General features: G+C 36.0%; 1 protein-coding gene across 7 annotated transcripts in view; it reads left to right on the forward strand.

Moving 5' to 3' along the window:
* The window catches only part of NT5C2 (5'-nucleotidase, cytosolic II), a 153970-nt gene that overhangs the window by 120766 nt on the left and 19218 nt on the right, over positions 1 to 13986 (forward strand). For 5 of the 7 annotated variants that reach the window (XM_079900798.1, XM_079900800.1, XM_079900797.1 and 2 more), the window contains 3 exons: positions 9830 to 9947; positions 11009 to 11104; positions 11437 to 11460. In XM_079900798.1, the coding sequence (XP_079756924.1) occupies positions 9830 to 9947; positions 11009 to 11104; positions 11437 to 11460 (238 nt within the window). Of the gene's footprint in view, positions 1 to 5942; positions 5999 to 9829; positions 9948 to 11008; positions 11105 to 11436; positions 11461 to 13986 lie in introns of those variants that run through there. The other 2 variants (XM_079900804.1, XM_079900801.1) reach the window with 2 other exon arrangements.

Raw genomic sequence — 13986 nt, forward strand, 5'->3', positions numbered from 1 at the left:
TTTTTTAACCCGTCTCAAATTCCCCTCTTAGTTGCTGGTTGCTCTCAATAACTGCCCCCTACACCTTACATTAAATTCATCATCTGTTGATGAAAATGTGCCACCAGGGAGGATATATATCTAGAACAATGTGCTCTTGACTCAAAGTAATTTTGAAAGAAGAATTTCAGATATGTTTTGAGTAATGATTGCATTACTGGAATAAGTATCAATATATATTACCTCGGGAGTGATTGTTTTGAATGGGAGAAGGCTCACTTGGATGGTAAATTTTATTACATTTGCTTTTAAAAGGTGTTATTTGGGGAGAGGGTGGGGAAAAAATAAAAGGCATAATACAATTTGATTGTTTTAACTTCAAGATTGTTTTGTTTTGTTTTGGAGGTTTTTGGTTTATTTTTCTGTTGTTTTGGGGTAGTTGTCTTTTAGAGAGAACTTACTTAGGAATAGATTCATTGATCCTTAGGTAGAAATACTTCTTTATTAGTTTGTTTCTTTAACTGAACAAAGCTATCCTTTTTTTAACTGAGCTATTTTTGATGGCATCCCTAATATAAAAATTTTCTCACATGTTTACACTTCTATTTTCTTTAGCCCAACATATCAGCCTATGTGTTAACTCTGATTTCCTAAGAGTTTTTTTTTTTTTTTGGTTGCAGGGAGGGCCGCAGGCTTTCTCTAATTGCGGCGAGCCAGGCTTCTCTTTGTTTTGGTGCACGGGCTTCTCTTGTTGCGGAGCACGGGCTCTAGGAGCGCGGGCTTCAGTATTTGTGGCAGCGGGCTCAGTAGTCTTGGCTCATGGGCTCTAGAGCGCAGGCTCAGTAGTTGTGGCGCACAGGCTTAGTTGCTCTGCTGCATGTGGGATCTTCCCAGATCAGGGATCAAACCCATGTCCCCTCCACTGGCAGGCAGATTCTTAACCACTGGACCACCAGGGAAGTCCCTCCTAAGAGTTTTAATGCATGGTAGTACTAAGCCAGTACTATAATACCAAAAGATCAGTGCTTTTGGTAGAACTGGTTTTCTCATCAAGACTATAAAATTGATAGCCATAGTATAGTTAAAATATTTCTGAGCAATCCTTAATTTGGAAGACTTTTATTATAACTTATTGCTGATAAAAAGACTGTTCTGGCATTACATTGGCCTCTAAATGGGAAGGATTTTTAAGCAGTTTAATTAAAGGATCACCTGATCTAGGTAATGAAATAATTCTGTAGGTGCATATATATGATACTTGCGTGCTATTTAAATATTCTGTTATAGATCAGTTTAAAAACTTTTTCATCTGATAAAATTACTCAATTGGAAAAGAATAAATTAGCGATGATAGAGGAAACAAGAATCCAAAATAGTGGTAATTGTTAATGGGTTTAAAGTAGCTCATTTAATATTCTATCTACTTTTGTGTATGATTAAAAAATCCTTAATAAAGTTAAATTTAAAAATCAGATGGGGAAAACTGACCAAATACCAACAAAGTTATTTTATTTTTAAAAGGGCGCTTAAATTTAAAGTTCTTTTTTTAGTCTTTTCATTTCCATTTGAGAATATAATCTTTATTTTAGCTCCTCTTACTGCTTTCCTTAAACTTAAGAATTTCTTACACTACCTCCCTCAAGAAATGAAATACAATTTCCCCAGCCGAACATACTTTTGAAGTGGTCTCTGTATGTTAGGGAAGAATTAAAAAAGAAATAATACTCCAGTGTATTATCTTCTTGTGGATTAAAGTTCTTTGTATTAGTTGAGATAAATACTCTCAAGGCTGTTATTTTTAGATATATATTTATATTATACATTACCTGTGTTAGGTTTATACATTACTTTTAGGCAGCCTATTTATTTATCTACACTTAGTTTCTAAGCTTTGATTTCTTTTATGTCATTTCTGTATCCCAGTAGAGTTTTCACTGATTTTAGATTCATCCTCTGAATTGCAGTAATATATGGTTTGTTCCTAGATCACTAGGAAATTTAAATGATTTCTTAATAAAACCCAATTCCATGTCCTCCATATTACACAGTGAGTGATAGAAATAATTCATCACCAGTGTTTATGGTCTTTGTTTTCCATTGCCAGGCATAAAAGCATTCAAATGTAAGCCAGATTTTTTGTGTGATTAAATATCATGTAATATTAGTTGCATCAGTAAAATTACTAAAATGAGTCTTTTTTGTTTTAATATCCCATGCCATTTTCAACATGGATAAACTTGTTTTCAAAATAGTCCTAACATAAGAGCTATCTTTGATTCATTATTTCTTTTCTGCTTACACATTCTCTGAATGTTCGCTTTACCATGGGGATAATGGCCACTGAGAACAAGACAAATGATAATAGAGTTAAGCTGTGTAGGGAAGATTTAGGTTAAACGTAATGGATAAAACCTGCTGGGTCAGGGAACTCTAATAGTTGGTTACCTAGGCAGATCATGAGGTGATTGTGATTCTTTAAATCACTGGGAACATTTGTTTGCTTTCACAGTCATATGAAAGAATCAGATTCAGATAATTATAATTGTTATGGCATAATTGTTACCGCATTATGGTAGGGGACCAAATTAAGTGACTACGTAATGGTTCCTTTATTTCCTAAATGTTTTTTATCCACCCCTTCAGTTTTTCCTTGAGATGAATAGAACAACATTATCTAGGATACTCTGTGGTTGTTGAAGAATGGATTTTTCCACCTGGATTTCCAATTCATTAAGTACTTAAATTCTATTTCTTTAAGACTTTTTGAGGAGGGGAATTCCCTGGCAGTCCAGTGGTTAGGACTCCGTGCTCTTACTGCTGAGGGCTTGGGTTCAATCGTTGGTCAGGGAAGTATCAGTAAGATCCCACAAGCTGTGCGGCACAGCAAAAAAAAAAAAAAAAAAAAAAAAAAGGCTCTTTGAAGAGGACAGTCAAACCATTTCAGTTAGAAGGAGAACTTATGTGGAAGTATCTAATCTCAAGTATACACTAGAGGTTGCACACCAGTGGCCCATGGGCACACCTCAGACCACAGACCCATAGTTTGGCTCAAATAGAGTTTGTTGGTTTTTTAAATTGAGTCAGTAGTTAAAAATTGGGGGATTCCAAGTGTAAAAATCTGGACTGGTTGTTATTACATAAATGGCAACAATCGGCTCTCATTCCCACCGGGGAGTCAGCTACATCTGACAGCTACTTCCCCCTTTAGGCCAAGACATGTACCAACACTTAGACCATTTCTCACATTAATTAACTTGCCTGACCCTGATAGAGGTGTTTGGAACATATTACCTGAATCTGAGTTTCAGAAAGTTTGGTAAACGTTATAGTACCTTGAGATGCTGGTTATAAAAATGAATTATCCGTATAATCCTGAGTAAATGATACATATATATATTTTTTTAATAGATTTATTATTAATTTTGTTTTTGGCTATGTTGGGTCTTTGTTGCTGCACAAGGGCTTTCTCTAGTTGCAGCGAGCAGGGGCTACTCTTCATTGCAGTGCGCGGGCTTCTCATTGCATGGCTTCTTGTTGCAGAGCACGGGCTCTAGGTGTGCAGGCTTCAGTAGCTGTGGCACTCAGGCTCAGTAGTTGTGGCTCGCGGGCTCTAGAGCGCAGGCTCAGTAGTTGTGGCACATGGGCTCAGTTGTTCCACAGCATGTGGGATCTTCTCGGAACGGGGCTTGGACCCATGTCCCCTCCATTGGCAGGCAGATTCTTAGCCACTGCGCCACCAGGTAAGTCCCATGCATATTTTTTAAGAAGACTTCCTGGGCTGGGTTAATTGGCCCCGTTTCTGTCCCTCTGTACCTCCTTAGTCACATTGTATTGTGGATCTTCTAAAATTTATTATAAATATCTAATTGTATATCCCTGTAGCGCACTACGAGCTCCTTCAGGCCAAAGACCATGAGTTATTTTGTTTTCTGTTCTTAGCATCTAGTACCTGTACACAGTAGGCATCCAAATGTCTGTTATATTATTCTAACTTTAGTACAGGCATTTGAGTGTGATGATCTGTTCTTATTCGGTGGAAAAATTATATACTAGCTATTTCTTTTTTTTTTTAATTACAAGCAGCTTCTTTGGTTAAAGAGGATTTTTAAAGTTATTTCAATGATTTTCAGTTTTCCGCATTTTAAGTTGAAAACAATAGCCGAAATACACATTCCTAGTAAGCATACAGGTTCTCAGAGGGAAAATTTTGAGTTAGGTAATTTTTTTCATTTTATTTTAAAATAAACATTCTTTTAATACTCTTGGTAATTTTTAAAACAAATCTTTTAATTACCATTTAATTTTACTTTTGCAATAAATTGAGACTGGCAGTCTTTCAGACTCTACTTGTTTACTTATTTACATGTCTAGCCATGTGGGAGTTGGTTTTATTTTATATTACTGAAAGTGTTGAATGGTATCTAGCTTTTGTATTTTAGGTAAATTAAAATTGAGGTAGTTTTTAGAATTTTTCAATATCTCTTTTTAGATCATTTATGATCTCTTATGTTAGAGAGAAAATTTTTGACTATGTCTGTGATATTGCATTGGGGTTTTCAAATAGTTGTGAAAAGTAGAAAAAGTCCTCTGGTGTCTGTTTATATGGGAATGGAAAGATTTAATTTAAAGTTTCCTTAATGAAAATGTGAATTATTATCTTTGCTAGTTACAGTCTCAGAGAGCTAAGATCACTTAACCTAAATACATAGAGAACACTGATGTTGATCACATTCATAGCATAAAAGCAAATAACTATTCTTGAGTGGTTGGGTTGGATTTTTGCTTTTCAAAGTGTGATTGGTAGTGCTGGTTTCTCCTAGTTGTAATGTTTTTAGAAATTTTCAACATTGTATTTAGTCATTTTTGCTCTTCCATTTAGTACCATCTCCCTTTCACAAAAAATCCAGAAGTTGGTGAAATCCAAGCATATGTTTTCAAAAACCTAAATGTCTCGAGGAAAAATGACTCCCTATAAAGTTAAACACAATTCATATCTTAAAAGTATCAATATCTTGGGCTTCCCTGGTGGTGCAGTGGTTGAGAGTCCGCCTGCCAATGCAGGGGACACGGGTTCGTGCCCCGGTCCAGGAGGATCCCACATGCCGTGGAGCGGCTGGGCCTGTGAGCCATGGCCACTGAGCCTGCGCGTCCGGAGCCTGTGCTCCGCAACGGGAGAGGCCACACAGTGAGAGGCCCAGGTACTGCAAAAAAAAAAAAAAAAAAAAAAAAAAGTATCAGTATCTTGAAAGGATTTATGTATCTTCAAGTCAGTTATCTTACTAGACTAGGTAGTTTCTTCAACTTTATGAAAGTAGAGTAGTATGACTCCATTTACTGAGGGCAAATATACACTCACAGAATCAAAATAAATTTTTACCCTCTATTTCATATTTAGACATCTGGTTAGATTTTTAGTAGGGTGATGTTGGTTTTTATTTTTATCAAGATTACAAAATTAGGTGTTAGAAGGGTAGAAAAGTAGGTAGATAGGTACAGGTAGACTTAGTTTAAGATGAGACTGCTCTGGTATATTCTTGTATCCTTTATTAGTCTGTTTCACTTACTATAGTTCAATTCTAAACGCTGTTTACCAGTTGCATTCAGTTTCTATCATATAAACCTGAAATGTGCTAGAAAAAATAAACTAAGACAAAAGAAATTTATTTTTCTGTTTGTCTTTTGACTTAACATTCAGGATCAGACTTGGCTTGTAATCCAGGCTCAGGGTACTGGAAAAGTTAAATAATGTATAATACTTAAGCTTATCTTCAATACCCTTGTTTTGTTGTGGCTAATTAGATGAATTTAAGTGATGGTCAGAGGCTTCTAAATAGGAGGCAGTAACTCCTATTAATACCAATTTCCAAATGGTATCTCTCTGTTCCAGCCCATCACAACAGTTTTAAAACCAGTTTTTGTTTTTGTTTTGTTTTGTTGCTTTGTTTTGTTTTTTAACAGGAGTGCCAGTGTAACTCCTTCAAGACTGGAGTGACACACTCTGCATCTGCATCTGCCTCATGTGAGTTCTCATTTTGGCAGCAGCATTCTGCTAGGCTGGAACCTCTGTAGAGGTTTGCCCTTCCTTTGTCTAAAATCTATAAACTACTACACAGTGTGTCTTGGTGGCAAAGGTAAAAAGTGCATGAGAATTCCAGACTTCCCTGCAGAAAGTTTTCAGCTCACCTAAAGGGACTGTCTCCTCTAATCCAGATTCTATCTTGTATGAACAAATTCTACTCAAAACAGCCCACAACTTTCACCCCCACAACATGCAGCTGATATTTTTTGAAGAACTGTTTTTCCCTCGCAGATTATGGAGTAAAGAATATCTTTAAATGCTCTCAGTAGCTTCAGCTTTCAAAGCTTTGGTTGTTCTCTTTATAGTCTGGTTACGTAACCTGAGAACACTGTGTGCTGCCCTGGTGCCTGAAGCAGTCCTCTTTTTTGGACTCTGGCCCTTAAAATAACCTCTTCCTTTGTCTTTGGATATTGGGTAAATTAGAATAGGCCTGAGGACCTTCTTGAAAGAGAAATAAGCAGTGAATGTGTGAGGCTGTGTTTACTCTTGAAGCTATTGGCAGTGTTTTGGGTCAGTTGTGAGAACTGAGTTTGAAGCTATGCATCATTTACTTGCCAGTTTTGCCAGACAAACTGAAATTAGAGCCTTTGCAGCTGTGGAGGGCATATAGAGCTCTAGTCTGAGGTGATATATATGATTCCCCACAGATGTCCAGGCCGGCTTTGAAGGGCCTGGTTGATTAAAAAAGAAATTTTGCTATCTATCTGTTTATTTATTTAAGACATGATGGTACTTTGTAGGGTTCAGGAATTGTCATTTTTACCACCAGGTCAGAACAAATTGTGATTTTTCCCAAGGGACATTTAGAACAAAACATCTAGATTCATGCTCTGTGCAGCTGCAATTCTGCTTCTCCAGCCCTGGTTGTACTGTACAGTTCTCTAGCAGCTGATTTAATGACCTGGGAGTTCGTGTTACTGAAATGATTATCCAGGAACCTTATGAGAAAATGTCAATACCTTGTAGGTCTTACTGATTAATATAGAGCTTAGTGAAATAGATAGTGTTGTCAGAGTGGAACTTGGACTCTCTTTGCTAAATCCATTCCCACCTGTGATTAGGGCAGTTTCTTTTGGACTAGTTGAAAAAATTGGAGGGAGAGTAGTGTGTTTCAACACCCAAGCTTAAATGTTGATAGCCTACTTAATCTAGAAATTCATTTTTAACAGTGGCACTATATGCCACCACAGAAAGCTTTGGATGAGACTCAGGGAGACCGAAATTCTGGCTTCAGCTGATGTTTCTACATGCTGTGTAACTTCAAGTTAGCAAATGGGGAAAATAACACTGTATTTTTTGGAAGCACCCTAAACTCATTGAGAAAAAGGAAATTTAAAGTATTTATTTCTGTAGGTGGAATTTCTAGAAAGCCATCTCAGTTGAACACTTGGAAGTTCTGCCTTGGAATAAACACAATGTGACAAGAGTATAGTGTTTTATTTTCTGTTATTCTATTCTTTATGGTGGCAAAATGGGGAATTGAGATCTCTGCCCTCACACATTTTTTTTCACCCAAAATTCTGAGTAAATTGATTTGGGTTTCAATCTGAATTGTCTCATAGAAATAGGTTTTAATCACTATTACTCCATCACTTCCCTAACTAGGGAAAATTATTCATTTAGGGGCGAGCCTGGGTGGAGGGTGTTTAAGTTTTGTTTCTGTCTCCCATTCTTAAGGCATATCCAGCAAATTATCTTTCTGAAAAATTAATAATTGAAAACATTTTATATGGGCCAAATCCTATGAGAATGAATGTCAATGGATTATCCAAATTACTGAGCTATACTGGAATTTTGTTCCATTAAATATTGTTTGACATAAGTGGGGTTTTGTTAGAACTGAGAAGTAATTTTTGTTTTATGAAAATTTTGTTAAAATGAAATTCACTTTCAATTGAGGTGGAAGCACGGGGTGGGGTGAGATATTCTTTTATACTCTCAAAATAATTCAAATTGACATCAGTGGATACCGTGCTTTCCTGGTTTTATGATAATACACCAGCTCTTATTCTGTTAGCATGTATGAATATACAGCACTTGCTTTACCACAGTGTACATCATTCAAATTTAAGAATTCCACACTTGAGGATTCAAAAAATTTTGTGGGCAGGGATGGGTGAGGATGGGGTTGGAATTGATGGGAGGGGAAAAATATAGCCAGTTTTGAAAATGTTAGCCGGGGTTAGCATTAGCCTTAAATTATTATTACCCCTGAGACCACAGACGAAATGACAGCTTCTTTTGGCATTGTTCTGGTGAGATGAGACTTAAGCATCTCCTAAAGGACCTTAAAATTTTGAGGCTTATAAATATGACAAATGTTTATTAAAGGATTTTAAAATCTCACCTTGTTTTTTTTTAATTTCAATTAAAAAGAATAGATAATACATTAATATGTCACAAGTTTTAAAGGTACAGAAGAAGGTACCTGAAAGTCTTCTTCCTTCCCCTATCTCTTAGTCACTCAGTTCCCTTCTGTGGAGGAAACCACTATTGCTGTTTTCTTTTATGTATTTCCAGAAATATTCTAAAGGATTGTTTTTGGAAAGGGAAAGTTGAATCATACTCATTAAAACATTAGCACTAACTTGGATAGGCAGACTAATTGCAATGAAGAATCAGTTTGAGCCATAGGCTATATATGTTAATTATAGGTAGAACTATAATAATAATAATAGTTTAATTATTATGAGACAAAAGAATAGGATGTTTGGGGGTGTTTTTTAATCCTCATTTGGCATTTAGCAAGATTGCAGGTATTTTTATTTTTAATATGGCTTACCCACCCTAGAGACTGATGGATGGTTGCCTACCTACATCTTTCATTTGGAAGAAATGTGTTTAAAGGAGCATTTTCTTTATACTAAACTGCAATGATGATTCTGAAAAGATTTTTCATTGTAGAAAACTTCAGACATATAATATTAGAGAGAAACCCCTATATTCCAAAATCCATTTTATTTCACCTGTAAAAAACTCATTTTTCTTCTTTGGCAGATAGGAGGTATATATATTTTATATATATTATACTTGCTCGTACTCATTCTTCCATAATCAGGTCTAATAAAATGAGTTATAATTCTTCAATGTCTAATTCCCAATTCATATCCAGATTTTCCTATCTCAGACATGTCTTCTTACGGTTGTTTTAGCACTAATAATTTGCAAAATGCAATTTTGATGGCTATGACATTGTCAGGGCTGATAAAGAAAACAAGTAAATCCTAACAAATGGAATCATGCTGATTGGAGAAGGAATTTAAAGTAACTACTAAGCCAGATAGGAATTCTAAAAATAGACTGGTCTTTAAAAAAAGAAAAAACAACTAATTTTGAAGGATTCCTACACCAATCATGCACAACAGTGAGGACTTCAACATACATAGATCTATCTAGTTTTATATTAATTATATTCTCATGGTTAATATCACAGCTGTGCATATTACATTATCCCACCTGCCTTTAGATTGTGGGCATGAAAGAATAAAGAGGAAAAAATTTGGGGATTAGGTTTCCTAAGAATGAAGGAACTCTTCTGAAATGCCTGATAATTCATTTTGTTGCTGCTCCTCCTACTATAATATGACCTATTTCCACAGACTGACAGTTGAGTTCTGTGATTACTCAGGGCGGTACAAAACATGGAGTTTGAAGGAAACGAAGAAAAATGGCAGATTTAGGAGGAGAGAGGAATTGGGAAAGTAGAAATTCGCTCATTTGCCTTCTATTTTAAGTGGCTATTCTTTTAATGAGAACCTCCTCTTTGTGCAGTGTACAAGTCCCCGGAGTATGAGTCCCTTGGCTTTGAGCTTACTGTGGAGAGATTAGTTTCTATTGGCTATCCTCAGGAGCTGCTCAGCTTTGCATATGATTCTACATTCCCTACCAGGTAATATTTCAAGATTATTTTTGGATTAAGACTCCTCCTTCTGTCCCCAAAATTAATAATTCCAAAAGCATCCTCAACCAAAAAACTTCCCCCAAACAAACAAAAAAACCAACAAAACATCAAAAGATTCTTTGGGGGTTTTTTGTTTGTTTTTGGTTAGTGTTGATTCTGAAATGACCATGAAACCTTTCATGTACACCATATATTTTGTGTTCCTGACTTGAACTTTGAACTTAGTTTATTGTTATTAAAGAAGATCCATTTATGAGAAAGAAGAGGGATTATTAAAATTGATGGACAGTAATCGCAGATGCTCTTCTCTTATGCTATTGGAGAGCGGTTACATGTTTTGCTAATATATTTAACTTGGTAATCAGGAGGCTTCTTGGCAGTTTGCATTCCTGGATTTGATAAGAAAGATTTGACACTAAGAAAGATGATGCTAGGACTTCCCTGGCGGTCCAGTGGTTGGGACTTCGCCTTCCAATGCAGGGGGTGTGGGTTCGATCCCTGGTCGGGGAGCTAAGATACCACATGCCTCGTGGCCAAAAAAACAAAACATAAAACAGAAGCAATATGTCACAAATTCAATAGAAGACTTTAAAATTGGTCCACACCAAAAAACTCTTTTAAAAAAAGAGAAAGATGATGCTTATTTTGAGATGCCATCATATCTGTCCCATATACAACATGTGACAGAGGGAAATATAAGGCAGCTCAGTTGTCCAAGGAAATTAAGAGAGACTCTGTTTTAGGATAGAACCAGCTGTATTAAGAGGAACTATTGTTTACACCTTGTTTGATTAAGCTCTTATTTCTCACATAAAACAGTTGTGATTATTTATCTGGACAGAGTAAATATTTGTTAGTTGTTCTGAGATTCGTTTTTAAGATTTTATTCACTCACTTTAGCCTCTAGAGTTATATTGTTTGGGGACATACTTGAGCTGCCATAAAACCTGAATAAGGTGAGGGTTGGTTTGTGGTGATGGAGTAAATACTCCATTAGATTATTGCCTTTATTACTTTGCATGATTGGTGATGTCTTCATTTTTACATAGAGGACTTGTCTTTGATACACTCTACGGAAATCTTTTGAAAGTTGATGCCTATGGAAACCTCTTGGTTTGTGCACATGGATTTAACTTCATAAGGGGGTGAGTACAAAGAACCTTTAACCTCTTTCTCGTGTTTTTATAGTCAAACAATATGAAGATGATATTGTCTCCCCAAATACAATATACGTTCCTATTCCCTCATCATTAAAGATCATTTCCTTTACATAAGGATACTTAAAAATTATTTATTAGGCAGTGAGGACCCAAACTGACTTATAAATATAGTTAGCAGTTACATTTTGTTTAAATTAGTGCCTTCTAATTTTATATAGCATACAACAAAGCTAATCTTGAAACTTGCCCCAAAAGAACTGTAGTGGCTTTGACTTATTTGAAATTCTAAGATTTTTATTTTCTCCTTTGTAATACAGTTCTCAGGTAGCTGCTCAGAAGAGGTATGTATGTAAAAGTGCTTTGAAAAATTTAAAACTACAGCAATGTAAATGAGATTTTTAACAGCTAATACATTATTTTTTATATTACAATGAGTACCTTCAGGTATTTGATCATGTGGTTAAAATTTTTAAAAACATGGGGTTAAAAATGAATACAGAGTGACACTATTTAAAACAAATAAGGATACGTTTTATTTTCATAATTAGAATATTTCCACTATTCTTACTAATTTGGACTTTTCACCCCAGTAATAAACAGCAGATAAAATTTAGTATCTAGTGTTTTTTTGTGAAACATCTCAATTTTTTCTTTAAAAATCACAGTGCCATAACATGACAGTTTCTATAATTGTGGCTTTACAATTAGAGTATATGATTTTCTCTACTGTTATATTACCTAATTTACTACTGACACTGTATTAGGATCATGGCAACTCTTAAAATCAAAATGGGTTAAGTGTCAGTCTGTTATTTATTTTCAGTAGCAAAGTAGTAAAAACCACAGTCTACAATGAAGTTGTTAAAGAGACAGTGTCTTTTTGGTAAATACATTTTGGGATAAGAGACACAAACTAACAGAAACTGTACCAGAGTTTCCTTTAAATCTGAGGTCACAGCAATGCCCTATTTGGAATTGAATCATATGTTACAAGACTCTTCAGCTGGCATTACACAGGCTAAACAATTTCCAAGTGTACATAGAACAGTATGAAGTGAACACCCTACCTTGACACACCTGCTTAGACCAGTGGTTATATCTATCTTCCTTTCACTGTTCCGCTCGTGAGGGGTTTGTTCAAGTTCATGAATATCAAAAGGCAGGATTTAGAATGTGAAGTGACTGCAAATAAAACTAAAAACCCAAGCTATTTTATGTATAGATATTGTCACTACAATTCAGAATCCCAATGATGATGAACCAAGGTTCTATTTATGAACGTCTGAAATGGACTTTTGTGTTACTGGGTAGGGGTGTAGTCAGAGAAGAAAAGGAAGAGAAGAAATTCTATATATTAGTACTACAATTAGATTTACTAACTCAAGATCCATAGACCTCCTTTCTTCCCCCCCAAATAAGCCAATAAAGTTTCCAAATAGCTCCTTTGGAAATACATTTAATATTGTTTCAGAAATAAGTCATTTATGAGTAAATGCAGAATCATTCAAACAGTACTTATTAGCACTGTACAGTCTTTAGAGTTAAATTTAAAAAAAAAAAAGTCCATGGAGAAGGACAGAATGAAGATGGAGGGAAAGGGAGATAATTATTGAAGTATAGTGGTGGACAAGGTTGGAAGGAAAATTAGGGCTCCAGCACGCATCACCTTATATGCCTTGCCAATTGAGTTGGAGCCTCTTTTCAGATTATGGTAAAGGCTTTTAAAGTTTTAGACTAGGATAATATTGAGATCAAACCTTTATTCTGTGGGTCACACATAGTTAGCAGTACTGTATTATAAGCGTTTTCTTCCCAACTCCAAGTCTAGCATTCCTTCCTTTATGATACATTACCTCCCCATGAATTAATTTTTGTTTTAAATGTATACTAGCATGACTTGACACTTAATTTAAACAAAATGTAGGGAATTCCCTGGCGGTCCAGTGGTTAGAACTCCGTACTTTCACTGCCAAGGGTGCAGGTTCGGTCCCTCGTCGGGGAACTAAGGTCCCGCAAGCTGTGAGGCGCGGCCAAACGTTTAAAAAAAAAAAAAAAGTAAAACAAATATAGTAGGGGCTTCCCCGGTGGCGCAGTGGTTAAGAATCCGCCTGCCAATGCACGGGACATGGGTTCAAGCCCTGGTCCATGCTGCGGAGCAACTAAGCCCATGCACCACAACTACTGAGCCTGTGCTCTAGAGCCCGCGTGCCACAACTACTGAAGCCCGCGTGCCTAGAACCCGTGCTCTGCAACAAGAGGACCCACTGCAGTGAGAAGCCCGTGCACCGCAACGAAGAGTAGCCCCCACTCGCCGCAATTAGAGAAAGCCCATGTGCAGCAACGAAGACCCAACGCAGCCAAAAATAAAATTTAAAAAAGAACATAAACAACCCAAAAAAACAAATATAGTAAACAACATGTAATCACTAACTGTATTTATAAGTCTGTTTGGGTTCTAATTGCCTAATAAATAACTATATTTAGGTAAAGGAATTATTCTTTAATGATGAAAAGGTCGTCTTACTAAACCTGACTGAGGAAAGCGTATCATTACTATTCCCTTCTGCCTTAATTTTCATTACAGAAAATCTTGGAAGGCTAGAAGATATGCTATTCCATAAAGTTATTCTTTATTGGGAACACTTATTTCAGAAGGGTGACTAAGACAGGGAGCTAATGTGATTTTATATCCCTAACTAGAGTTTATGCCATTTGTAGTTAACAAACACAAGCAGGAATTTACCCAAGTTATTATGAGTATGAACTTTAAATTTGGTGTCCTTTATTCAAAATAGTTAATCTTCATATTTTACTGTGAGGACTGTGCATTTTTATATTTTAGTTTTTCTCCCTTTTGGTTTCTCTGT

This window comes from Stenella coeruleoalba (assembly GCF_951394435.1).
Source record: "Stenella coeruleoalba genome assembly, chromosome: 16".
Lineage (NCBI taxonomy): Eukaryota > Metazoa > Chordata > Mammalia > Artiodactyla > Delphinidae > Stenella > Stenella coeruleoalba.